We start from the raw sequence: 25,434 nt of genomic DNA, 5'->3' as shown, positions 1-25,434 counted from the left end.
ATACATACATACACACAAGCATACACACACATACAGCTATACGTGTATATAGATGGATAGGTAGATTTAAAAAGCACGAGTTCACACTAATACTTCCAATTCTAATTCAACACCTCAGCTTTCTCTCTAGTTTCCCCTGTTCCTTATTTATAACTCCCTTCTCCCACAGTGAGAAGCCTGGCTCCAGTCATCCTCTGTATATGTACTATGTGCTCAGTTCTCATGTATGACCTCTTTCTCAGCCACATCAGCTACGTTACCTCTGCCCCATCTCCTCCTCAGCTCCCACCATGGCACTGCCTCCAAGAGAAGGGCAAGGGGAAGAGAAGAGGACATACCAATGCTCAACTGGGGTTCCCCTGAGTAGGGGACCTGAGAATGGGGAGGTGTAATCTGGCATCCCATCTTCTATATGGCTTGCGTTTTTTATATTAAGTATGGGTCACTTCTATAATTTTTAAAATACATATATTTTTAAGGAAGAAAATAATTTTGTTTGCTCTAAGTTCGTTTGGTGGTGTTTGCTGGAAAGCAGATAGAAGGCAACAGGAGCCAAATGTGTGGGAATGACGCTGAAAATGGAGATACAGCAGTACCTTGGTTTTCTTTTTTTTTTTTTTAATTTATTGGAGTGACATTTGTTAGTAAAATTACATAGATGTACCTCGGTTTTCAAACGTCTCCATTGACGAACATTTTGGTTTACGAACTCCGTAAACCCGGAAGTAAATGCTCCAGTTTTCTAACATGACTCAGAAGTCAAACATATCACAAGGCTTCCTCTGAGGGCAAGATCCTGAGGCCCAGCTGTCGGCTGTTTTCGAACGTTTCAGAACTCATGGATTATGTTCGAAAACCGAGGTACCACTGTAGTTTACCACTTACTTAACTATCTTTGCATCAAAAAGGACATTATTATATATATAATGTGATGGCTCTGTGCGATGTCGGAGGGATAGTGGAAGGGGGGGTTGGGGAGGGGGGGGGTCCACAGTGTGAGGGATATAAATGATGAACGTCTAAGTATTACCTTGTCTTGTGCACCAGAAACTAACTAACTAACTAACTAAATAAATACATAAATAAATAAAGGACAGTATTGACATTGTTCTATTTTATTGTCAAACCTTTGAGCAGACCAGCCGCTATACATCAGGAACCCAGTGTGAGAACCCCAGACTTTGTTCCTTCATACTTTCTCCCCTCTATCAACTCCAACTATAACTTTCTGAACTGTTGGCTGTTAGATTCTTCCACTGAGCCATCTGTCCTGAGGGAGAGCCGTTTGAGCTAAGGTGTTACACCTGATGGTGACAGTGCCAATACCTTGCCATCACCCAATAATGCAATGACCTAATGAACAAAAAAGATTATTTCTCTCTCCTTTAACAGTGCAAAAGGCATAGGTCAGCAGTGCATTTCTGCCCTCATGGTCACTCAGGGACTTAGATTCCTTCCAAATCATGCTCCTCCATCATTGTTCCTAGGTGTCATTTTGAAAAGTGGAGTTGTCCCTGTAGAGGCTTCTGCCATCACTAGTGCCTGGCAGGGATTGAGCCTCACAGCACATACATCCCAGGCAATTCACCCCAGGCAGGGCTCAGAGCAGGATCAGAAGCTCTTCTAGGTATTCCAAGCAGATGCCAAGGGATTTTCGTTTAGGGATTTAGGTCCTTACACAAGCATTGGGAGGACTGGAGGAGCAGGGGGTGGGGCTCTGAGTTCAAGAACACACCACCAAAGCTGCAGACCATGGAGCAGGAAGCTCCTGCACCTGCCACTCAACGCCCTAAAGCTGGGGAAGGAGCCCTGGAACACTGCTGCAGAGCAAGTTCCAACCCCCTGTCCTGTCCACAGGAAATAGACAAAAGGACAGGAGGGGCTCTGCCTCACTTCCACACTTGCAACCTCACACAACTGCTTCCAATTAAATCACCTTAATTGGCATACACAACCTTCAGTACAAGGGGTTCTGGAAAATGGAGCTTCGGCCTTCCTGCCTCTGCAATGCAGAAAGGCACCTTGGAGGAAGGGAGAGAGGTGGGAGGGTTGAGGAAGCCGATCCACATTATCTTCCACCCAAAACATGAAGAAATTTCCCCTTGTTCCATCTCATGGAGGTTCACCTCATCAATCTTTGCCTGTTCGTTACCCTGAGGCCCCGCTGAGAGGAGCACCCCCTCTTACACCTGTCAGCCTGGGTGCTCAACAGCCCCCCATCACACCAGCCCGATCATGACTCAAACACAGTTCCCTTCATCTCCTTAGCTTAGTCAAGACACAAAAGAGCTGCTAAAAGAACAGCTTAAGTAAAACAAACAAAAACCCATTTAGTAATAGAAGGCAAAGCATGCCATTTTTAAAAGGGACCAAAAATTATACAGATGTGTTTGCATTGCCCAGAATTCCTATCCAAATTAATTTGGTAATTGTATATTATTATTCATATTCACATTAATTTGTGTTGTTATTATGACATATTATTTGTTACATGGTACATATTATTTTATCTCACCACACTTCTAGGAGTTAGACTTTACTCCAATTGTGTAGATGAGAAAATCAATGTGAGAATTTGAGTGACAACCCAAGGTCGTGCTGCTTGCTGGTCAGTGGCAGAGCCGAGCCTCAAACTCAGGTTTGCTGCATCCCTTGCAGTTATTTTTCCTCGACGTCTGAGTGGCCTCCTTCCCAAAGTTACTCTGAGCCCAGCCCCGTGCCTGGGGTGGGCCTGGCCCGCTGGTACACAGACCCTGGTCCTCCCTCCGAGGCCCTGCTTGCCGTGCCCATGTTTTACTTCCCTTGAGGCTCCTCCTCCACTCTCATTGGCCATGAGCTGAGGTTAACATCTTGACCACATCACCAGCAGGGTTAACAGTGAGTCAGAAGTGTTTCTTCACCAAGAGCAGAAAAGAGGAACCAGCCCACAGGCTTTGTCCCCAGAAAGCCGGTGAAAGGTTATTTCCTCAACAGGGACCCTCTACTTCGTGCCCCAGCAGCTGGTAGCCTTGAGCTCTGACAAGATGCACAAAGATGTCTGGCAGCCTCAAGAAGGGGTAGATGGAAGCTGAGAACCCTGTGGGCTGTGGGGCCTCTAGAGAGAAGCTGAGACATAAGCACGGCCCCAGGGTTAGTAGTGGGTCAGAGGGAAGAGCTTCTGCAGCTCGGTGGCTCATAGAACTTTTGGGCAAGTCATTCAAACTCCAGGCTTCTTCTTGCCATCTGTAAAGTGGCAATTATAACTGAAATCCCTCAGAGGTGTGATGAGGAGTCCATTAGACCATGGGCATAACCATAACAGCAAACACTTTTATAGAGGTCCACACTCCATAAAGAACCAACGCTTTTACAGGGGTCCGCATGCCACACATCCTTCTAAACTCATTATAGACAATAACTTTCTTAAACCACACAACAGCCTCAAGAGGGAGATACTGTAATTTTTTCACAGAAGAAATTGAGACACAAACTTCACGTAACCAGTTTTCCCAGCTAAAAAGGGGCAAAGCTGGGACTGTCCCCAGACAGTCTGGTCACAGAGCCTGGGTCTGTAACCACCAATCTCCTGCCTCATCTAATTCCCACCCCATTGGAAGTGAAAGCAACAGTAGCAATGATGGTTTATGAGCCAAACAGAACATCCAGAAACTCAGCTATTGTACAGACAAATCCAGTCACCCAGGAAGAGGGATGGACTAAGCAAGAGTGCAAAAGCTGAAATAAGAGCTGGTTGAGGGGACACTGAGTCAGGGCTCGGTTCCCAGGACCTGGTAGTGGAGATGTCAAGAAAAGCTCGTTGGGGCTGCCTGGAAGAAGGCCTAGGATTCCAGTCGTGGGACTGGTACAGCTGGGAATGGAAAATGCTTGTCATATCTAAGAAAGGTAAGATTGCAACAAAAGCAGGGATTTGGGGAGATTCAAGAAGAAGTGGGGTGCAGCCTGCTTTGGGGAGAGTACGTGAAATTAAGAGGCACAGCTGTGCTGTGCATACCCTGCTGCGTGGGCCCTTGTCCTGCAGGAGGAAGCCTTCTTGAGGCCCAGCTGGCAGGCCCCTGTTCTAACTCTCCCCTCCCAAGAGCAGCCCAGGCTTCCTCACGCTTCTGTGATTCTCCCTGGGGCCTGGGGCTTTCACTGGCAAGGAGGGTCCCTGGCATTGGTCGGCTTTGAGCTGCAGGATTTGATAAGAGCAGATAGAAGTAGAGCCAGTTATAACTGGCCCTTATCAGTGAGAGCAATACAAAAGGAGACGGTCTTTCCTGCAGACATGGTGTAGGCATTGTAGGGGAGATTTGGGCCAAGGTGCAGGCCTAAATGTAGGTAGAGTATATGGGAGCGAGTTGTTATAAGAATTCAGGAGGATGGAGGCCTGGGGAATTAGTTGATATAGGACACTCAGTTGCTGACTATAGGCAAGGGTACATTTTCCTCTAAACTAGTGACTTTTGTCGTCCTTAAAGTGCTATGACATCTTCCTTCAGAATATGTGCACTCTCTTGACTGAGAAATTGTTCCCCACCCCTAGAAAACCAGGCCTGGGAGACCATGGCAAAAAGAAATCTATGCCATCTTCTCCCTGTGCTGGAGTCAGGCCTTCCCCTAAACATGAGTAGAACCCGCCTCTGTCAGGTTGGGTCCCCATACCCATGGCTCTGGAAGAAAAGGCTGTGGGCACAAGGTGCCAGCAGCACACACTGTCTGGTGACAATTGTCTGTCACAGCCTCCTGTTGCCACCAACACAATCCATGGTCACCGAGAGTGGCAGCTGTACAGGGTCCCCACAGCAGAGGCAGGGTAGGACAGGCTGTCCAGAATGACAAGCTGACCACTTCCCCCAGAACAACTGAGGACTTTACTGTCTCCCTAGATGGCTCCATTCAGTCTGTAAACAACTTAATTCCTCTGCCTTTCTGACTCTCTCTTAGGGAATTGCAGCTTTCGGAACCTCCCCTGGAGGAGAAAAACTACCTCCTATATCCAGGCAACACCCTATAGCTTCCTATACTGCAGAAGGGCGGTTTATATCCAGAGAGGCCTGCACAGCCAGACTGAAAGCAGGGGGCTATCTCTCTACCAGTGGCCTTGTCCCTTCTGGGGCCTGTACATGGCTGGCAGCTGAGCTTCTATTTCCCAGGCAAAATATTGGAGAATTCCTTTCTGAGGAGCCTCCCACAGCCCTGAGGTTAACTAAAATTAGAAATGCAGATGCTCCAATGAAAAATCCAACTAGCCCATCATGCCCTAAAGTAGAACCCACCAATCACCAAGCCTGTCCCACAAAGATCTAAAATTTTTTGAAAAAGTTAAAGGGGCACTTGCCCTACTGGATAACCAAACATAGAAAACTACAATAATTAAAACAATGTGGTTCCAGTAAAAGAAAAGGGAGCTCATTAGAATGTAATCAAAAGCCCAGAAACAAGCTCGTGAATTTAGTATTTGAAAAAGTTGACTTTTCAAGTGAGTGAAAAATAGTATGTTATGAATTAATGATATTTGAGAAAAAGTAGATGTCTACCTCATGATATTCCAGAAATAATTTCCAGATGGCTTAGTAACATAAATGTAAAAAGTAAAACTATGTAAAAATACTAGAAGAAATATAGTAAAATGTTATTTCAATCCTGGGATAGAGGAGGAATTTCTAAAATTGATAAAAAGCTAAGAAGCCATACAAGAAAAAGTCAAAGGAAAATATGAAGACAAACAGATTAAAGTGTTGTTCAGCCAAAGATATCATAAAAGATAGAACAGATTTCCATTTCTGATCATCATGGAGTAACTGGACTGGCCTTTTTGCTGTAAGCAACTAGAAAATTGGACAAAATACATGAAATGATTGTTTCAGACATTGGACAATAGGCAGAGCAAAACTGTGATCCAATTTCCTGGATAGGGGAGCACACCGGAGCCTATGACCCCCATGGCTTTCCTCCTGGAGTCTCTTTCCAGACCGCAGTACAGGGAGCAGGGTCCCATACAGGGTATGATAGTCACACTAAGCTGGAGAGACAAAGATGGGAGTCTGGGGAGACAGAGTGTGCTAGAATTTAGTGAAGCGTATGATGGGGAGGGAGCTATGCAGAGAAAGAGTTCCAGAAATCTCCTCAGGATTCCCTGTGTATACATAGGAGGGGACTCCACAGGCGGGGCAAAGCACTGCTGTAGAAATTCTCATTCTAAATTGAGCTGGCAGAGACCTGAGTCCCTGGAAGGATGAATGGGGGCACAAGACAAGGCCAAAGTCAGAGATACGCCTCTGAGAGTTAACAGTCTGAAAATGAGATGCAGCCGACCACAGGAGAGAAATCCGTTTTTGGAGTGGTTTAAAGACCTGGACTAATCTAGCTCCAGCCCCATCTGCAAAAAAAGAAATTCAGAGAACAGCCAGGATGGCTATGACGTCCTGAGAACTTGGACCATCTATGGTTTCCCTGTCATTGGTGTTAAACCTCTGCTGTTTTTCAACAAACTAATTACGTGTTCCTAGCTACAAAGCCCTTAACCAAAGATGTGCTTCTTTCAGGACAGAAGGGACATTGAGGAAGGAGAGCCAGTCCAAGGAGAAGAGAGTATGGCGGCTGTCGCAGAGATAAATACAAAGCTTTTGTTCATCCAATGAGTGTTTATTGAGACCCTTGGGACCCACTGTCTGACAGGCCTGTGCTGATTGCTGAGGGGGATACAGAGACACAGCAAGGCTCTTGCCTTGAGGAGCCATTGGTGCCACTGTGTCACTTGAGGTAAGCATGTTTGAAGGGTAAAATAAAAGTACAGAGCAGGAAACACAAATGGAAGGCCCCAGAGAACAGACTGGGTTCAGCGACTCGAGTAGAAAGGGTCCAGAGCTAGCCGTGGCAGTGACCTCTCATTTCTGGCCTGCCTCAGGCCACATGCTAGCTAAAGGGCTTCTTGCAGACCCAGTGATAGAGGGAGTTACAGTTCATGTCATTCCACTTCTGCTGAATATGGACACAGTCTTCCTTCTGCCCATCTTTGTGCTGCCAGTTGTCTGGTTGATTATTATCCCAAAATCTGGAGGGGAGAGGGCTTTATTCTACTAGATGAAGAAAGAGTCCCTTTCCCCCACTGTGGCATAAGGAGCTGAAGTGACATGGGTCCCTAATCCCCTAGTGGCCCCAGGATGGGGACAGAGCTGGGGCCAGAGTCACCAGGAGGATATCTCTGCTGAGGTTGGCCTTAGTTACTGAAGATCAAAGGACAGGAAGGGTGTCTGAAGCTGCAAGCCCCCAGCCCAGAATTCACATTCAGATCCCTTGTGATCAGGGCAGGGCCCCTTGGGACCAGGCCTATGCAGGATATAGATAGGCAAAAACAAACAAACAAACAAAACAAACAAACAGGAAAAGCCACTCAGGCTGCCTGCCAAGCCTGGAACATGTCCTCTGTGGAGAGGTCCAGGCAAGGATCTCACCTGTGCCCATTTATCCTCACACGCATGCACGTGCACGCACACACATCATACACCCATCACACCCAGTTATGCACACACACTATACCCACACACCATACGTATATCACATCATACACACACTATACATACACATCACGCACAACTACACACGTCACGTCACGCACCTACACACGCACACATCACGTACAATCATACACACGCCATATACACATCATATCACACACACGCCATACACACATCGTATCGCACATACATCATACACGTATAGCACACACACCACATTAACACTTACTGGGCAGGTTTACCCAGACAGGACAGGGACACACAAGAGCCTCTAAGCAGACCTGCCTGACACCGTGCCTGGGACAGCACCAGGCAGTGGCCGGACTTACGCTTTGCTCTGGGCATAATTGAATGGTGTCCCGTCTACCCAGCGCCAGGAGCCCTCATTTCCTCTGTCCGTGAGACCAATCCAGTGGTAGGTAGTACTGGTGAACTCTTTCAGATACGCCTGTCAAGAAAAGGCAGTGTTGTTTGACCTGTGCGAGGAGCTGCTTCTCTGAGGCATGTAGAAGAGGAGTTCAGGTCATCCCCTGCTGGTCCCGGGGGCATGCGGACCACTCCTCTGAAGGAGCTGGGTCCCTCCCCGTGCCTTCCATGGTTTGTCCAAGATCTAGGGCAGCAGCCAGGTCCCCTGAAGGGAAGTCCAGCTTCTCCCATGTTGACTTGATGAGGAGTGTGGCTTTCCTGGGAAAAAGAGACCTGGCCACAGTTTATTAAGAAAATTTGTTTTACAAAACAGCATGTCCTTTGACAGACATACAAGAACAGTCGGGAGAACCACCAGGATGGGCAGTTCTGTTAGTTGAATTAGACCAAACCTATTGTGGTCTTTTGTCAATGACCCTAGTAAATTCTGATAAGGACCTTCAGCAGACGGGCCACCCACGGACGACATGGACTTTGGTGGTCCTCAAACTCCTATGTGTATGGCTGGCGAAGATGCTGAGGGGATGAAGAGGGAAGTATGCTCCCCACACTTTACAGGCAGTCATCTGGTGCCACCTCCCTTTGCCCTTCCTCACGGCTGACATCTGTGGGCCTCTGGGGGTCTACCTCATTCACTGAGGACATTGGGGTTTGCTGTCAGTGCTTCTACTTCCAGTGCAAGATGCTCGTCAGAACTCAGTAAATATTTGCTCCCTTACTGACAGAAGTGACATGACGATCTCTGCCATGTGTGCTCCAAGAGGGAGAAGGCCAAAGCACCAAAGTCCTTTATCCCACCAGCACCACACCAAGCCCACAGCTCTGACCTGCTCCTCTGCAGAGGTCACTGAGGCCAGGTGGGCTCCCTGGGACACACAGAACTGCTCAGCCTCGTGCCAAGACTTCTTGACTTTAGAGAAGTAATACAAGTTGCTGCCATGGACCTTCCAGCCTTGCAGGATCAGCTGGAGAAGTTGATCTGGAACAAAGGTTGGGGAGGAGAAAGAACCAGAGGCTGGCTGTGGATGTCCAAGAGCTGGCCTTCCTGGCCTCTCCAGGGACTCGCCACTGAGAGTCACAAGCCCATGCAATGCTTGACCTCCAGTGCCCCAGGGACAAGACCTGGGAGGCCGCCCCCTCAGCCCACTACCCAATATTCCAGGAAGCTGCAGCCCAAGACACCGGGCTCCATCACTCCAGGAATCCTCAGATAGCTTTTCTACCCAAACAACATTCTCTTTCCGGACTCCTGCTTTCTGGCTCGACTCCCCTGTTTCCCAACTCATTGCCATCACTTGACAGTCCTCTGCACCTCAATTCCTGCCATATCCCTGGGGGAGATTTCCAGCCATCCCATAACATCACTCATTGCCTTGACTTCATCTCCATGCACTTCAGCTGCCCACACCTAGGACCATACCTGGAACCTTGTCATCCCCTGGTCTGCCTGACCTCACACTTTCAGTTAGCTCCTACCCCGAGCACCATCCCTCCCTGCCCTGACACTCTGCTCTTTAACATCATCTAAATGTCATTTGTCCGAACTGGTGCCACAACAGACTCGCTTATCCGTTCATTTATTCTTTTGTTCAACATTCCTTAACTTCTACTAACAATGAACTATTATACAAAGATCAGTAAAACAAGATTCATGTCCTCCAGGAACTCTTCTAGTAAAGAGACTGGTGTAAAAAAGGGTGTTGGAGGTGCATTGATTGACGCCTGTCAGAATAGAGGCAGGAAAGAGGTCATGGTCTATTTCACCAGGGCTAAAAGTGGGGCCCAGGAAGGACACCCAAGGTGAGCTATAACTTGAGCTGAATCTTAAAAGACTAAGGAACAGTTTTCCAGGTGGTTAGGGCCAAGGAGAGGATTCCTGGCAGGAGAAAGAGTAGACACAAAAGCATGAAGGTATGAAACAGCAGAGCATGGCCTGATCTGTTCAAGTATTTGGTGTGGTCAATGCACGAAGGATAGGAGACAAACTTGGACGGGCTCACCCGCACTAAATTGTACCTCCGTTGTGAAGGAGTTTGGGATTTTTCCCCTGTGATCAGTGGGAAGGCCTGATGGCCACTGGTTCCTTTCTCTCACGTCTGATCAAGCCTATCCTAATCTAGCAAAAGCCTCTCAAGGAAGTTCACCAAAATGTTAGCAGTGGGTTCATACAGAAAATATAGAAATTTTCATGAAAATGAAAGTGGTTATTTTCTCGTCCTTCTCTTTTTCAACATTTGCCACATTGTCTATAATTAATATATAGGTTTTATAATGTAAATATTAATGATACATTTTTTTTAAATCCCTCCCTCTACCCTGCCATCCGCTCACTTTTGCCTCATCTCTCTCCTTCTCTTCTCAGCTGAGGTCCTTAAATGACCGGTGCACCTGATCTTTCATTCACACCCCTGGGCACATACCACTCTCCCCTGCAACTTCATTCCAATGAAGTTTGCCCAGAGTCAGTGAATGTTTATTGGTTATTTTACCTAACCTCTCTAAGGCGTTGCAGAACTAGCCACTCCCTTCTGAAATTCTGCCCTTCTTTGGCTTCCCCAACAGCACATCTGCTGGTTCTCCTCCTGCCTCTAAGATCGCCTTCTCCAGTCTCCTTCAAAAACACCTCTTTCCCTCTTGCCACCTGAACATTAACTTCCTGTGTCCACCCTCAGCCTTCTTCTCATGAAGCATTTTATCTCATGCAAATCCCCCACCGCCACTCCCATTGCCACAACCAGAACCAAAATACCCAGGATTCCCCCATCTAGGTCTGCAGCCAAGGCCTCTCTCCTACACTCCAGACAGCCTGCAGGTGACATCCACGTGTATATTCCTCCAGCATCTCCAACTCAGCATGTCTAAATCTCCCTGCCCTTCTACTTATTCTATTCCCCATCTCAGTAGGAGGCCTATCTAGACAGCCTCCTTGAAACCCTTTAATAGATCCTCAGAGGCCTTCCACATCTAGCTGGTGTCTCTCCAGGTCTGCCTACCTTTCTAGCATAGTGTTTTTTAAACTGCAATTATCAACTCATCAGTGGGTTGTGTTGAGGTGTTTTTGTTTTTTAAGAATAAATTAGAAAACATCAGAATGCATTCATGCAGTGAGAGTTTTGTTTTTGGAAACGTGTGTGTGTATGTGTAGGTGTGTGTCACATACACAATTATACTGGGTCACACTGTAACATGAATTGCATGCTGTGGTTACATTCAAAACAGTTTGAAAGCCACCATTCTGGCCCCTGCCTCCTGTCCTTTTAGCCTGCACCTCATCAACTGCCCTCTTGGCCCCAGTCCAGTCAGAGACAACTGCCTCAAGTTTCCTGAACCTCGTGGATTCACGTCTCCATGCCTGTGAGCCTGCTGCTCTCTTACCCTATTTGCTTGGCAAACACTAGTTTTCCAGGACTCAGTTTAAGGGCCATCTTCTCAACAAGGCATCTTTTGATCTTTTCTCCCCCAAAAGATTTCCCTCCTAGGAAGATCCCTTCTCTACCCCAGAGAATGCCAGCCCTCAGAAGGTCCCTCCTTTCCCTTCTTTTGCTCTTTCCCACCCCCAGTTTCTAGATTTGCTCCTAACATAATAACTCTTATGCCTCTATGCATGTGTTTCATGTCAGGCTGCTCTACCAGCCTGTAAGCTCCAAGGGGGGGCATCACATCTTATTCATCTTTATGACATATAATAAAGCCTCAAAAGATTTTCTCAGAGGAATGCATGAAGGCTGGGTAGTTTGTTAAATGTGTTAACTCATTTGATCCTCACTGGGAAGCAAATATTATTGTCCCCACGTTGCAGATGAAAAAAGTGAAGCTCAGAGAAGGTAAGCGACTTGGTCAGTTACACCCTTGTGACAGCGGGAAGTCAGAAATAAGGCTGTCTGGCCCCATGAGCACCCGCTGTCCTTATTACACACCTTCACCATACATAGGCTGTTTCCCAAGTGTTCATTTTATGACTCTGGCCAGGTGATGAGCAACTTGAAAGAAGGGTCTATGCCTTCTGTGCCCCCTGCACCACTTCCTAAGCACATCGAGATATGTGGTTGGATTTGGCCCCTCTCCAGCACTCACACTCTTTCCCAGAGGGATGTATGGTGAAGTAAGCCAAAGGCCAAAGCGACAGAAGACTCTGCCCTCCCAAGAGACTGCACCTTCCCCAGGTCAAGCCCCTCCCTTCCACTTACTTTGGGTCTTCTGTAGCTGCTCCTGTGAAGCGAAGGCCGCGTGGAGGGTCTCCAGGCTCCTTTGCGCCTCCTGGATTTTCGTCGTTAGTGTTTTAGAGTTCTCTAACTCGCCTTTTAACTTCTGAATCTCAGCATTGGCCTTCTGCAGGTTGCTCTCTAACATCCGGGTCTTAGAGTTTAAGGCCGCAGCACCTTTCATTCCTTCTTTTAGGGTATTTATCTCACTGCTGGCATTTTTCAAATGATCATTTAATATCCGAATATCGGAATTTAAGGCATTGGCATTTTCCAGCTGTGTTTTTAATACTTGGATCTGAGCATCCGTCTGCTCCAGGTGGCCATTTGCCATTTGGGTCTGGGCAGTGGCCGTTTCCAAACCTCTTTTTAACAAGTGAATCTCATTGCCAGCCCTTTCCAGATGACCTCTTAAAAGCTGGATCTCAGCACTGCTGTTGTCTAAACTGCCTTTTAAAAGGGTCTGAGTCTGGGAACTTAAAGCATTTGCATTCTGCAGGCTTCCCTTTAGCTTCTGAATCTCAGTATTGGCTCCTTTCAAACCATTTCTTAAAAACTGATGCTGGGCCTTTAAATCATTGACACTATCCAGATTGCCTCTCAAAACAAGGATCTGAGCATTCGCGTGCTTTAAACTACTGTTTGTCAACTGGGCCTGGGAGTTTGCCATTTCCAACCCTGCCTTCAAGGCCTCAACATCAGTGTTGGCATTTTCTAATCCTCTGCTTAATACGCCGAGCTCGAGACTGGTGTTTTCTAAACTGCTTTTTAAGAAAGTCTGGGTCTGGGAATTTAAGGCATTTGCCTTTTCCAGATCTCCCTTTTGCTTCTGGATCTCAGCACTGGCCCCCTCCAAGGAACTCCTTAACATTTGGGTCTGGAAACTCAAGGTGTTGACATCTTTTCGAATGCCTTTTACCATCTGGATGTCAGCACTGGCATTTTCCAGATGACCGCTGAGCATCTGGATCTGAGAGCTGACGTTGTCCATTCTGCATATCAACATCTGGATCTCCACGCTCCAGGTGCTGGAATTCTCCACATGATCTTTAAACAGCTGGATAACCCCTTGCAACTCCGCCACCCTGCCAGAGTGGTAGGGATCTGGAGGGAGGAGATGGAGAAGGCAGCCAAAGAGGCCCATTACATGAGGAAGCATCCATTATCTGGGTCCCTAAAATTTCCAAGGGAAAGTGTACGGCACAGCCCTGAGTGCCCCCCAAGCAGCCTGCTGCTCACTACTTCCTGAGTGTCCTGTGAGAGGCCCTGGGGACGAGCCACCCGAGAATGTGGGCCAAAAAATGAAAGAAGTAAATGCTTACTTAGCGATCCCACACAAACTGAGGGGCAAATCCCATGACTGATAAAGGACCAAAAAAGAGTACATGCTCTATGATCCCTTCTATATAAATCTCTGGGGAAAAAAAGCAGTGATCTATATTATAGCAATGACAGAGGTCGCCTGGGGATGAAGGGAGGAGGGAAGAGACAAGGACGACAAAGGGTACAAGTACACTTTGAAGGGAAGATGGTGGCTACTTGTACGTTCGTCATGTTGAGTGTGACAATGATTTCACAGGTATATACGTATGTCACAACTTATCAGATTGTACACTTTAAATATGTGTACTTTAGTATGTGTCAATTATACCTCTATAAAGCTGTTTTTTAAAAAGATCATGCCTCTTGAGACTATAATGCTAAGCGAAACAAGTCAGATAGAAAAAGCAGAGAACCATGTGATTTCACTGATATGTGGTATATGAACCAAAAACAACAAAAGAACAAGACAAACAAATGAGAAACAAAAACTCATAGACACAGACAATAGTTTAATGGTTACCAGAGGGTTAGGGGGGTGGGGGGAGGGAGATGAGGGTAAGGGGGATCAAATATATGGTGATGGAAGGAGAACTGACTCTGGGTGGTGAACACACAATGGGATTTATAGATGATGTAATACAGAATTGTACACCTGAAATCTATATAACTTTACTAACAATTGTCATCAAAAAAAACTTTAATTAAAAAAAGGAAGAAACAAAACAAAACAAACAAACAAACAAAAAAGATCATGCCTTTCTGTGAGGAGAGTGGAACCCATTCAGGGGCCGAGGAGTGTGAAGGGAGAGGCCCCTCCTAGGGCCTGGGCACCAGAATGCCCCAGCTCCCTCCCCCACCACCCACCCGCGCTATGGCTACTCACTGTCGAGTTCCACAGGTAACTGCCCAGTAGTGTTGTCTCCTGGAAACTCTTGGGAGGAGGCAGAGGCTTCTGGCGTAGGTCTTTGGTTCTGTAGAACTGAGACCCCCCCCCCATTTCTGGATCAGCACAATCCCTCAGCACTGAGCCTTGGGGAACAGGCTGCCCTACCCAATGGCAGGGTTCCGAAATGAGGGAGGTGGCACCAAGGACTCCTCAGTTTCCTTCATGGACCTCTGCTCTTGGAAAGCTCCCCTTTGACAGTGGCCTTGGTTGGATCCCAAGAAAGCTCTTCTTTGGGCGTGAGGCTAGAGATGGACTGACCCTTCTGGGAGCAGGGTGTGTGTGTCTAGCCTTTATGCAATAAGGAGAGAGAGTCAGTGGGGTTCAGATTACCTAGGAGCTTACCCACAACAAAGAGAGCCATAAGAAAGACGATGATGGTCACCACCATAAATGCCAGGGTGGCCCGAACAAGCCTTGATGTCTTGGAGGCCGCGGGAGCCACTGCTGAGGAGTCCGGGCCTGTAGGGGAGACACCAGTGTCCAGGACAAGACTATGCTGTGTGACCTGGACAGTCAGCCCTTCAGGCTCAGTCTCCTGGCCTGTCCAATGGAGATGAGAACACCTGCCACACTATCACGGAGAAGGGAGCTTCAGTGCTTTGAACATTCACCAGAGCTCATGGGGGTATATGGTGGCAACACAAAGGCCAAGAGAAGACCGCAGCACAGAACCTGGAGGACGTGCATAGGGCACAGAACCTGGCACAGACAAAAAGGACAACAGATATGTAGTTTGAATGAAAGCAGAAAGGAGGGAGGGAGGAAGGGAGAGAAGACGAGACAGAGCAGGAACCCCAACCTCAGAGTCTCAGGGCCAGTCTTGTCCATGAAGCCTGACCAGAGAAAGACTCACAGCACTTTGGGGCTGCTGCCGCCCGCCCCCAAACCGACACGGGCTCAGTCTCCCTCTGCTGGACTCAGAAAGGCCCCTGTGGGTGTCTGAAGGGCTGTGTCTGGGGGGCTGTGGTTAGGGATAAAAAGTATACAGAGAAATCCACTCAAAGGTGGAGAGACACGGGCCCAGCGCCCCTGAGACCTCACAGGGTCAGTCCAGCGTGCAGAGATGGGATTCAAAACCAGGACCCTCTGAATTCAAAGTTCACCTCCTTTCTCTTACTAGGTTGCCAATGTCAAGGAAAGGGTCTGGGAGGGGTGGCCGGGTTGCTCAGTTGGTTAGAGCACAAGCTCTGAACAACAGGGTTGCCAGTTCGATTCCCACATGGGCCAGTGAGCTGCTCCCTCCACAATTAGATTGAAGACAACGAGCTGCAACTGAGCTGCTAAGGGGCAGCAGATGGCTCAGTTGGTTAGAGTGCGAGCTCTCAACAACAAGGTTGCCAGTTCAATTCCCTCCATGGGATGGTGGGAGGTGTCCCCTACAACTAAAGATTGAAAATGGCAACTGGACTTGGAGCTGAGCTGCGCTCTCCACAACTAGATTGAAGAACAATGACTTGGAGCAGATGGGCCCTGGAGAAACACACTGTTCCCCAATATTCCCCAATAAAATAAAATAAAATAAAAAGATTTTTCTGACTAGATCTTTAAAAAGAAAAGAAAAGAAAAGGGTCTGGGAGATTTCGTGTGGAGACTAAGGGTATGCCCTCACCCTACCACCTTCTGTCCTTGCCTGTTTGTTCTGGAGGCTGAGACAGAGATGAGCAGAGCTCTGGCCTGCGACGGAGGGACTGAGAAAAGTGGCAGAGGGCTGGGGGACAAGCAAGCCAGTCCCTGACTGAGGATGGGCTGAGCCACCAGTTTGCTCACCTGGCGGGTGCAGGGAGACATTCTGGTTGTCTGTGCAGAAGTGGACGCTGTCACCATTCATCTCTGCCCCTGAAAAGTCGTGTTGCAGGCCAGTAGTGGTGGGAAGAGAAGATGACATACTCCGGACTTATATACTCCTGAGCAGGTCCTCACCACCCCCAAGCTCTGCCTCTTTCCCCTGCTGACTCTGCACAAGCACCCCAGTGGGGCCCCTCCCCTCAGGACTCCAGGCACCAATCCATCCAGGCTCCCTGAGCGCTAAGAAACCTGCAGCCCACTGCACTGGTGGAGGAACCGTACTGAAACTGCTTTCTCCTGAAGCTGGGCCAGGAGAGCAGCTTCAGTGCAGGGAAGCCTGCTGGGTCACGGATGGCCGCTGTCAACTCAGATTGCAGCTAGCCAAGTGCACAGCTGATCTGCAGAGTGAGGAAAGAGTGGTTGCCTACACCCAGTTCACTATGGCAGAAAAGAAAGGGTGTGTACTTGGTTTCTATTTCCCCCACACAGGAAGGGCTCAGGCCAGGCCCACTCAAGAGCTGATTCCTCCTAGGGCCTGAGAAGCTAAGGGAGCCTCAAAACAGAAATTTGGGGACCCCCTTCTCCAGCTAGAAGGGCTGAGTCTGGGCCAGGAGAGGGGCATAGTCCTCCAGACGTGGTGGCCTCGGAGGTGTGATCAGCAGGACTCTTCCTCTAGCCCCCTCTTCCCTGTCCCCATTCCCCTCCAACCCCCAGCTTCAAGCTTTTACTTCTTCCACAACAACACCACCTGCCAGAGGAAAGAAATGCCAGGAGGCTGCTACATCCTTGCCAAGAGGTCTCTCTGTTCTCTGGCCAGAAAATATTAAATGGACAATTTATACATTAATATCAGAACCATTCATCAGCTGGGAACTCTCACACATTCGTTTTCCCTATTCCTACTGAAGGGTACAGGGCCATGCTCCTAGAGATGCAGACCACTAGCTTCAGGCACCGCAGAAGTTTTTCAGTCATCCATATTAACCCCCAACAACACAGGGTGGTCAGCTGTATTCCAGGGAGTAGCTAGATCCAGCAGTTTTGATGGAAAGACCCACAGCCTGCAAGCAGGGGTCCTTAGCAGCTGAGAGCTAACAATCTCCCTTCCTCGGGCATCTGTCCTGGGATTTGTCTTGAGAACGACCCTTCCCTCGTGCTCAGTCTGGTCGGTAGGGGTGAGGCTGAACCCATACCCAATTCCCAGCCCCAGGAATGAGCGTGAGGCTCCATCAACATAACCCACTTCCCTGACCTCCATCATTACTTCAGAGATAAGCATGTGACCCAATGCTGGGTTTGATTGGAACTGTTGGAAAAGGGACATTCTTTTCTCTGAAGTTGCAGAGCCATGAGGTTGTAAGTGTGGAGCTACCAAGATCACCACTGAGAAGCGTGCTTGGCACTAACTCCAAACCAGAGGCAGCCAGAGGCAGGGCAACTTCATGGCCTGATGGGAGCACCTGTACCCAGCTGCACAAAGTGTCTTGACACCCCACATTGAATCCAACAATAGCAACAACAATCCCTCACACCACAGGCCGCAGTGCAGGCCACCATGTCACCTGGTTTTAACTCAATCAGTCTTCTAACGGTTCTCCCTGTCTCTTGTCTTGTCTCCCTCAAGTCTTGTCACCATATTGCAGGCATAATGATCTTTTCAAAACACAAGTATGCACACACACATTACCTAGCTCTCTCAGCCAAGAAGAAGCAACAGTGGCTGATTGCTTCAATAGCAGTGGCTGAGCTTGGTTTCTAATACCATTCTCCAAAAACAGAAACCAGGTCTTTTTAGAGAAATGGCTGATTCTAGGATTGGGACAGGAAATACACAAAATGAGTCTGGAATGTCTTGTACTGCCAGAGTTAAAGAGATGCTTTAAAAAAAATGATGAAAGTATGTCAAAAGGATACAGGAGACAACTGAAATAGTTCCCAATGGCCAAAGCTGGAACAACTTGAACAAGAAACTACATATAGTATTATCAGGTTATAATGTAAAATATAAAATCTATGAATTCGGGGGCCGGCCTGGTGGCTCAGGTGGTTAGAGCTCCATGCTCCTAACTCCGAAGGCTGCTGGTTCGATTCCCACATGGGCCAGTGGGCTCTCAACCACAAGGTTGCCAGTTGGACTCCCACAAGGGATGGTGGGCTGCGCCCCCTGCAACTAGCAACAGCAACTGGACCTGGAGCTGAGCTGCGCCCTCCACAACTAAGACTGAAAGGACAACAACTTGACTTGGAAAAAAGGCCTGGAAGTACACACTGTTCCCCAATAAAGTCCTGTTCCCCTTCCCCAATAAAATCTTTAAAAAAATAAATAAAAATAAAATCTATGAATTCATACTGATGTAAATAAAAGTTTGACTACATAAACAAATAGAGAAATTCCCCATGCAGAAAAATTCCAAGTAATTTCTGTAGATAATCCATCCTCAAGAAAGTACAGCATAATTTCCACTCCTTAAGTGTGGGCTACATACAGTGACTGCTATGGTCTGAATGTTTGTGTCCCCTCAAATTCATATGCTGAAATCCTAACTCTCAATGTGATGGTATTAGGAGTTGGGGCCTTTGGGAGGTGAGGAGGTCATGAGGGTGGGGCCCTCATGAATGGGATTAGTGCCCTTAGAAACAAGGCCCAGAGAACTTGCTTGATCCTTCCACCATGTGAAGATACAACAAGAAGTCTGCAGCATGGACGAGAGCCCATTTCATTGAAAGACAACGTCCTCTTCTCAGGACCCTAATAAATGTCCTAACGAGAATGCTAAAAAGGGGAGGGTCACTCTGCCGAGCCCACCCCTGTGCTCACACTGTACTCCTTCCTGCTTCCTCTCTACTCCCCTCCTGTCTGCTGCCACCTGGATTCCTGCCTTAGTCACTGGACTGGGATTTGGAACCAATACCCATGAATAGGGTCTCCGTGAAGAGTAGGAAAACCTGAATAGCCTCCACCTTGGGAGTAAAGCCAGAGAATAGAAGATGGTCCAATACATCAGACAGAAGAGACCACCAAGAAAGTCATGACACTGCAGACCTCACTCTCCTTCATTTCAATAAAACCAGGGGTAAACACTGCTCGTATTCTGTGGCATTTCTGGAGCTGGAAGTTCCCTCCTCCTTGTTCATTTTAAACCGTCAGTTGGTTCCTGAGGGTACCCCAGAACTTTGTGTCCAGCAAAGCAGATGGCCTTTCCTGAACATTCACCTGTACACCCAGGAATAAAACATGCACAGAGAGGGAGGCCTTCACCCAGGGAGCACTTTATTCTAACGAAGTTTGGAAGCTTTATTCTAATGAAATGCTTCAGGTACTGAAGACCACTTCCCCTGCACAGGGCATGGGAAGAGAGACATGAAGAAGAAAGAGGCATGCAGGGTGGTGAGGCTGGGGTGGGAGGGGGCTTGCTGGGCCTCACAGGTTACTGAGTGAGGCAGCTCCGATGCTGGTCCAGCTCTAAACGAGATGGGTTTCCTGATCCCATTCAGGGGAAGAAGAAATTCAGACCTCAGAGGATGTGAATGAAGAGGATGATGGGGACATGGCATGCACAGGGTCACGAAGAGTAGAGCTCTTCCCACTGAGAACACGGCCATTTAAGCAGGCAACTGGGAATATGGGGGGATCGACCAGAAAAGTGCTGAGTATGTATCAGAATTGCTTGGGCATCTGAAGCAACTTTCATTTGATGAAATTGAGGCTTCTCTGAAGGAACGAGAAACCCCAGGGTGTCGCCCCAAATTATGAGTCCTGATCCACCTTACTGAGGCAGTTTGAACTTCTAAATCCTCTCCACCCTCCGCTCCCATTTTAACCCAAGATCTCCATTCCATTCCAGCTACCTCTGTGGGGTCGGAGAACTCCCAGCCGAGGCAGACAGATTCCAGGATGCCTTTGCAACAATTTTGAAGCAAGCAAAATCAAGGTGCAAAGTCACCCAGGCGTATGGAGGACAGAGCAGCATTTCCTTGTGTTCATCAAGCACTAGAGCTCAAAGTGCCAGCTCGGGGGCCAGTCCTGTCAGGGTTCTGATGGCTTATAGGGCCGTTTACAGATGAAAAGGAAATCTTTGTCACAAGAGGCATCATTCCATGACTGAAGAGAGGAGATCCTCAAATTGGCACAGTGTTCATTATGCCCAAAATTATTGGGCTCACCTGGAATCCAGAACCTATACCACAGGAAAATACAAAGAAAAACTTATTTCCAATGAAGAAATGAATGACTTCAATTCAAGCTTTGGTCCTAGGTGATAGCGTTGCAAGTTTTTGTACCCAGGCCTGAGAGAAAGGGAATTGGTGAGCTGTCAACCTCTAAGCCTGCAGTCAACCCCCACCCCCAAGTTAGGGCCAAACCCGCCCACCTCTCTCAACACTCTACACAAACCCACAGTTCTGAGATGAGACTTAGAACAGGGCTCCTGCTGAAGCCAAACCCCAAAGGGCAGACAGAGGCCACAGATTTGTCCGCAGTCCCACAGCCCATTAGTGGCAGAGAAGAGCTGGATTTTGGTTCAGGGCTCCTGCCATCCGTGGACAGGGAAGAATCACAAACTCCGTAGTCAGAGTAAAACATCACTCCATCCTTTGTGCCCTGGTCCTGGCCCAAAAATGTCTGGCTGAAAAGGAGGGCGCCGGGCAGCTTACCTCCTACTCAGGACCTTGTCGAAGGGTGTATCATCCACCCATTTCCAGTCTCCTTCACTCCCTGCTTTGGTCAGGCCAATCCAGTGGGTAAGTCCACCAGCTGTTTTGTACAGAAACTCCTGGAGGGGAGACAGAATGAGCAGAGGCGCTGCCATCACTTGCAGTTGGAGCACCTGTCTGTCTGGGTCTTCACCTGTCCTCAGTGACAGCCCACAAACACACTGGGCACACTGACCTCTAAAGCCACTTCCTGTCCCTGCCCAGAGCCCACAATCCCATCTTCCAATTTTTGATTTATCTCTGCTCTGTAACGAACAGACTCAGGGCTCAGGCCTTTCTCTTGCTCAGGAAGAAGGTGCTGGAGCACAAGAAAGATTCAGTTAAACCCCAGAGCAAGAACCCCAAGAGAATGGCCCAGATAATAATAGCTAAATTTAGTAAGCACTTAATATGTGCAAGGCACTATACATTTAAATGCATTTGAATGGTTTTTTCCTCTGAAGTCGGGACTTTTGTCATATGTGTTCCATCTAGGACTACTTAGAGGCAGGATTGGGACTCTAGACTCTGACCCCAGAGCCCACACTCAACTGCACTGCTAGCGCACCTCCCAGATGAAAGGCTTGTCCAATACTCTGCCTCACAAGAAGGAGACTTCTTGGGTTGTGTGGTATCATTAATGCTGTTTACAAACATTTCTGTTTTCTGGGCACACAGAAAGATTGTACCTCCCTGCCCTCTTTGAAGTTAGGAGTATTGGGTCAGTTGCTTTGCAAATGAAATGTGAGCAAAAGTGATGTCTGTTATTTCTAGGCAGAGCCAACATACAAGTTTTCATGTTTCCTTTTCTTGCCTCAGCAATTATGGAAATATACATTGAGATGAAGTCTCCTTTGGCCTACATCCTTGAGTAAGCACAATGAGTAAAACCCCTTGTTGGCCCTTATTGCACATGTAGTGTAAGTGAAAAATAACCCCTCACTCTTAGGTCACTGATATTTGGGGATTTTTGTCACCACAACATAATCTTTCCCATCCTGCCTGATACAGCTCCTATTATACCCCCTTTCTAGAGCCTATAGGAACAACACTCACCTGTTCACTCTCTGAGGTCACTGAGGTCAGGTGTGAATCCCTGTATGTACAGAACTGCTCGGCACTGTACCAGGCCTTTGAGACACGAGAAAAGTAATAAAAGTTCCCCCTGAAGTACTTCCAGCCTTGAGAAACCATCTGTACAATGTCATCTGGAGAACAAGGGTGAAAGGTGAACACTGGTGTCCCTCTTTTTGTCCCTCTTTTCTCTGGGTTCTGGCTAAGTGGGGGCACTGGAGTGGGATCCCACAGACAGCAGCGAACGGGACTGGGCTCTGGGGTCCTTGGGTTCTAGTGTGGACTTGGGGACACTCTCTCAAACCCTGAAAGTTGGACTGAGATTAGTAGAGTCTCTGGTCTCAGACAGGGGAGAGTGAGAGAGGATGGATCAAGAATCTGTCTCTTGGGGCGGCCAATTAGCTCAGTTGGTTAGAGCACAGTGCTCAGAACAGCAGGATTGCTGGTTCGATCCCCGCATGGGCCAGTGTGAGCTGTGCCCTCCACAACTAGATTGAAACAACTGCTTGACTTAGAGTTGGTGGGGCCTGGAAAAACACGCTTAAAATAAATAAAAAGTTTAAAAAAAAGAAAAGAATCTGTCTGTCATGAGAGAGAAGCAATTCTCCCCTGGCCATCACAAGTGGCTGAGCCCCTGGGCTTCAGGTAAGAAACTTAATGAAAAACGGCTCAGTTTGGGCTAGGACGACTCCTAACACCTTCATAGTCTGTGTCTCTGTGTGGGAGCCCAAGCTTATCCCTGGTTCCCTCTCTTCTGAAAAGCCCCTGAGTCCTCCCTAACCCCAATGCAGAGCCTTCTCTGCTTGGCTTTCCAGTCACGTCTGCTTGCCTCCACAAACACCAACCCAATGGCCTCGTGCCTGAGACTGGCAAGGTCCCATGGGCCACTGATCGGTTTTCCATGTTCTTTTCTGAGTCACTTACTTTGATGTTTGAGCAACTTTCTGATATTCTCCAAACTGCTCTGGAGTCCCCGGACCTTCTCATTTAAAGCACTGGCTTTATCCAAATCTCTCTTTAACTCTGGGATTCGGGTGTTTAAATTATAGACATCCTCCCAACTTTTGGTTAATATCTGGATCTGTGCATTGGCTCCTTTCACACTAGTTTCCAACCTCCGGATGTGAGAATGCACATGATCCAGGCTAGCATTCACCATCTGGATCTGAATGCCAGCTGCCTCCACGCCGCCTCTGTTCCTCTTAATTTCAGAACTCAGGGTGCTGATGTTGTCCACACGACCTTTCAGCAACTGGGCACTGGTCTTTCCATCTGACAGCGTGCTCATAAACCAGGGATCTGGATTTGAAAAAATCCAGAAGTCAGTCAAGGGGATCTCTAGGGATGGGAGTGGGGGTGCTATCAGGGTGATTCAAGGAAGAAGAGGGAAGGGAAGAGACAAGCTCCAGCTTCCCAAGGACGCAACCCAAGGAGCTGTTGCCTACCCTCCATTCATTAATAATCTATTCATTCATTAAACATGCGAGGACACCTACCATGTGCCAGGAACCCTGGTAGAGTGGGTAATGTAAAGATTGATAAACACAGGCTCTCTGTTAGAGGACTTCACAGGCAAGCAGAAGCAGGGATTAAAACCTAGTCCAAAACTTTCTTTGAGTGTTCAGGGCACATCTGATAAAGGGATGCCCTTGACCACCCCCTTGTCACTCTCCCCACATCCTTCCGGGCTCCATCACTTGATTCCCAGCCCTCTCCTGCAGTGGCCATCAGCGTGGGCAGCACCACCCTTCCCACATCTGTCCACAAGCTCTTTGTGACCATGGGAGGAGCCAGCCATGCAGACTTCTAATCTGTTCTCTTCTAATCCAGAGAACACGCAAAGGGAGAATTATGAAACAATTTCACCTTTTCCCTTATCCCTCCCACTGTCACGTTCTGCTTGGGCCACAAGCTTAGTGACAGAGAGGAGACCAAACGTAAACCAAGACAACTCCAAGCAGAGGAGACTCTGCTGAGAGGCTTAAAGTCTGAGACCAAATATGTCCCGAAGCCATGAAGACACAAGACAGACGTTCCCTCCCTGTTTTCTGTAGACCTGGTGAGAGATGAAGGCTCTGCCAGCAGCAGATGCCATAAGCCTTGACAAAACTGAAAGAAGAAGAAAGATAAGTCACACATCCAATGAAGAAGTAGGAAGTCTCCCTTGATATGAGCCTTGCGGGAATAGGAGAATGAATAGAGCATGAAGGCGTCCTGCTAAGGGGAGGAGCCATGGAGATGTATTGGCTTGTTGGTCAGGTTCTCCATCTAGTCGGTTGGGGCTGAGGACTCAGTCGGGACTCCATTCCTCAAGGGGTCAGGAAATATCTCATTCACTCTTGGAGGCTGCCCTCAAGGTTCTGGATCAAGGTTCTGGGGTGCAGAGCTCAGAGAGGGAGGCGAAAATGACAGAATGAAGAAATAGGTGAACATTTCCTTGGGGCAGAGGAGTGTATCTTTGAGCACAAGCATGCAAGTGCTGATCCCATTCAAGAAAATCTCCCCAGAATTGGGAAGGAAAGAGCAGCAGCTCATCTTCCTGAGGACAGGAACCCTGTGACCGCACATGGAAAGAAGAGAAATGAGACCAATGAAAATGCCATAGGTGGGAGAGACCCCTGGAGAGCAGGAAAGCGAGGGTCTGGATGGGAGGGAGCTGACTGACCCTGGAGAAGCACCAAGCCCGGCTGATTAACACAGAGGACTTACAGAGGACGGCTTGCAGCAGGACGGAGGCGAGCAGGACCAGCGTCAGGGCGATTACAGCAGCACGAACTGTGCACAGTTTCCTCAGAACCAGAGATGAACCCGTCTTGGGAGGAGGCTCTGTCAGAAGGAGATGACATTTCTTGAAGGACCAGCAAGGGATGGGTGATGGGTGTGGGCGCGGCGCCCTGAGCAGGTTCTGAGCAGGGACTGGGGCTTACCTCGGGGCCAGAGGGAGATATTCTGTTTATCCACAGTGAAGTGTGCATCAGGGACCTCGCTCTCTGCAGTCTTCATCCTTCACCTTCACCCTTGCTGCACAGATGCTTCTGGTTGGCTGCCCAGGGAACTTTATCTAGAGGAAAAGGGAAGTGAGTCCCACAAGAGGTCGTCATGTATCCCAAAGTTCCCCATTCCTGCCTTAGACACCTTGTCTGGCCTGTGCCACCACTCAGTCCTCTCTTCCAAGGTCTGAGCTTTCAGGAAGACGCCATTTGTCTTCTTCTCTGGGGAGAAGAGAAGATGGAGTTACATGTTACATGGACACTTTAACCATCTTGTCCGAAGGCTATCCTACTTCTTTTATTCCCCTCATCCAGCATCCCTCCACCCACCCCTTTATCCCACAAATCCATGTAGAGTGCCTTCTAGGTGCCAGGTATGGCGCTCGGACTGGGCCACGAAGATAAATACAGTCTTTGCACTCAAGCCGCTCACAGTCCAGAAGGAAAGACACATCCCAGCAAATCAATTACAATGCAGGGTGATGATTATAACAATAAAA

General features: G+C 48.2%; 2 protein-coding genes across 3 annotated transcripts; both read right to left on the bottom strand.

Annotated features, from left to right (window-relative positions):
* Window positions 1-6,610: 6,610 nt before the first annotated feature.
* CLEC4F (C-type lectin domain family 4 member F) lies at window positions 6,611-16,585 on the bottom strand. Of its 2 annotated transcripts, XM_081069594.1 has the most exons (7): window positions 16,161-16,585; window positions 14,736-14,852; window positions 14,331-14,426; window positions 12,110-13,228; window positions 8,750-8,901; window positions 7,826-7,944; window positions 6,611-7,033 (listed from the first exon to the last, which is right to left on the bottom strand). In XM_081069594.1, the coding sequence occupies exons 1-7, from the start codon at window positions 16,276-16,278 to the stop codon at window positions 6,895-6,897; spliced, it is 1,860 nt and encodes a 619-aa protein (XP_080925720.1). In that variant the 5' UTR covers window positions 16,279-16,585; the 3' UTR covers window positions 6,611-6,894. The 2 variants fall into 2 exon arrangements, with proteins under 2 accessions (XP_080925720.1, XP_080925721.1); XM_081069595.1 differs by lacking the exon at window positions 6,611-7,033 and having other exon boundaries at window positions 7,807-7,944; window positions 16,161-16,340.
* Window positions 16,586-19,426: 2,841 nt separating this feature from the next.
* On the bottom strand, window positions 19,427-24,985 carry CD207 (CD207 molecule). Its single transcript, XM_081068624.1, has 6 exons — window positions 24,872-24,985; window positions 24,654-24,770; window positions 22,869-23,243; window positions 21,927-22,078; window positions 20,832-20,950; window positions 19,427-20,356 (listed from the first exon to the last, which is right to left on the bottom strand). Exons 1-6 carry the CDS (start codon window positions 24,945-24,947, stop codon window positions 20,206-20,208), a joined length of 990 nt encoding a protein of 329 aa, XP_080924750.1. The 5' UTR covers window positions 24,948-24,985; the 3' UTR covers window positions 19,427-20,205.
* Between the last annotated feature and the right edge of the window lie 449 nt (window positions 24,986-25,434).

Source organism: Rhinolophus hipposideros, assembly GCF_964194185.1.
Source record: "Rhinolophus hipposideros genome assembly, chromosome: 12".
Classification (NCBI taxonomy): domain Eukaryota; kingdom Metazoa; phylum Chordata; class Mammalia; order Chiroptera; family Rhinolophidae; genus Rhinolophus; species Rhinolophus hipposideros.
Note: the sequence above shows the minus strand (reverse complement) of the source record. Positions and strands in the feature narration are given on the sequence as shown.

Excerpts from the sequence above, each read along its gene's own strand:
- CLEC4F (XM_081069594.1), bottom strand. The coding sequence starts at position 16,278 with ATGTCATCTTCTCTTCCCACCACTACTGGCCTGCAACACGACTTTTCA. Across the intron at positions 14,853-16,160 it reads TGTCTCCCTGCACCCGCCAG|GCCCGGACTCCTCAGCAGTG; the intron begins GTGAGCAAACTG and ends TCTCCCCTACAG. Across the intron at positions 7,945-8,749 it reads TGACCTCTGCAGAGGAGCAG|GCGTATCTGAAAGAGTTCAC; the intron begins GTCAGAGCTGTG and ends TTTTCTTGACAG.
- CD207 (XM_081068624.1), bottom strand. The coding sequence starts at position 24,947 with ATGAAGACTGCAGAGAGCGAGGTCCCTGATGCACACTTCACTGTGGAT. Across the intron at positions 22,079-22,868 it reads AAAGTTGCTCAAACATCAAA|ATGACATTGTACAGATGGTT; the intron begins GTAAGTGACTCA and ends CTTGTTCTCCAG. Across the intron at positions 20,357-20,831 it reads GACAAGGTCCTGAGTAGGAG|GTTCTGGATTCCAGGTGAGC; the intron begins GTAAGCTGCCCG and ends CCTGTGGTATAG.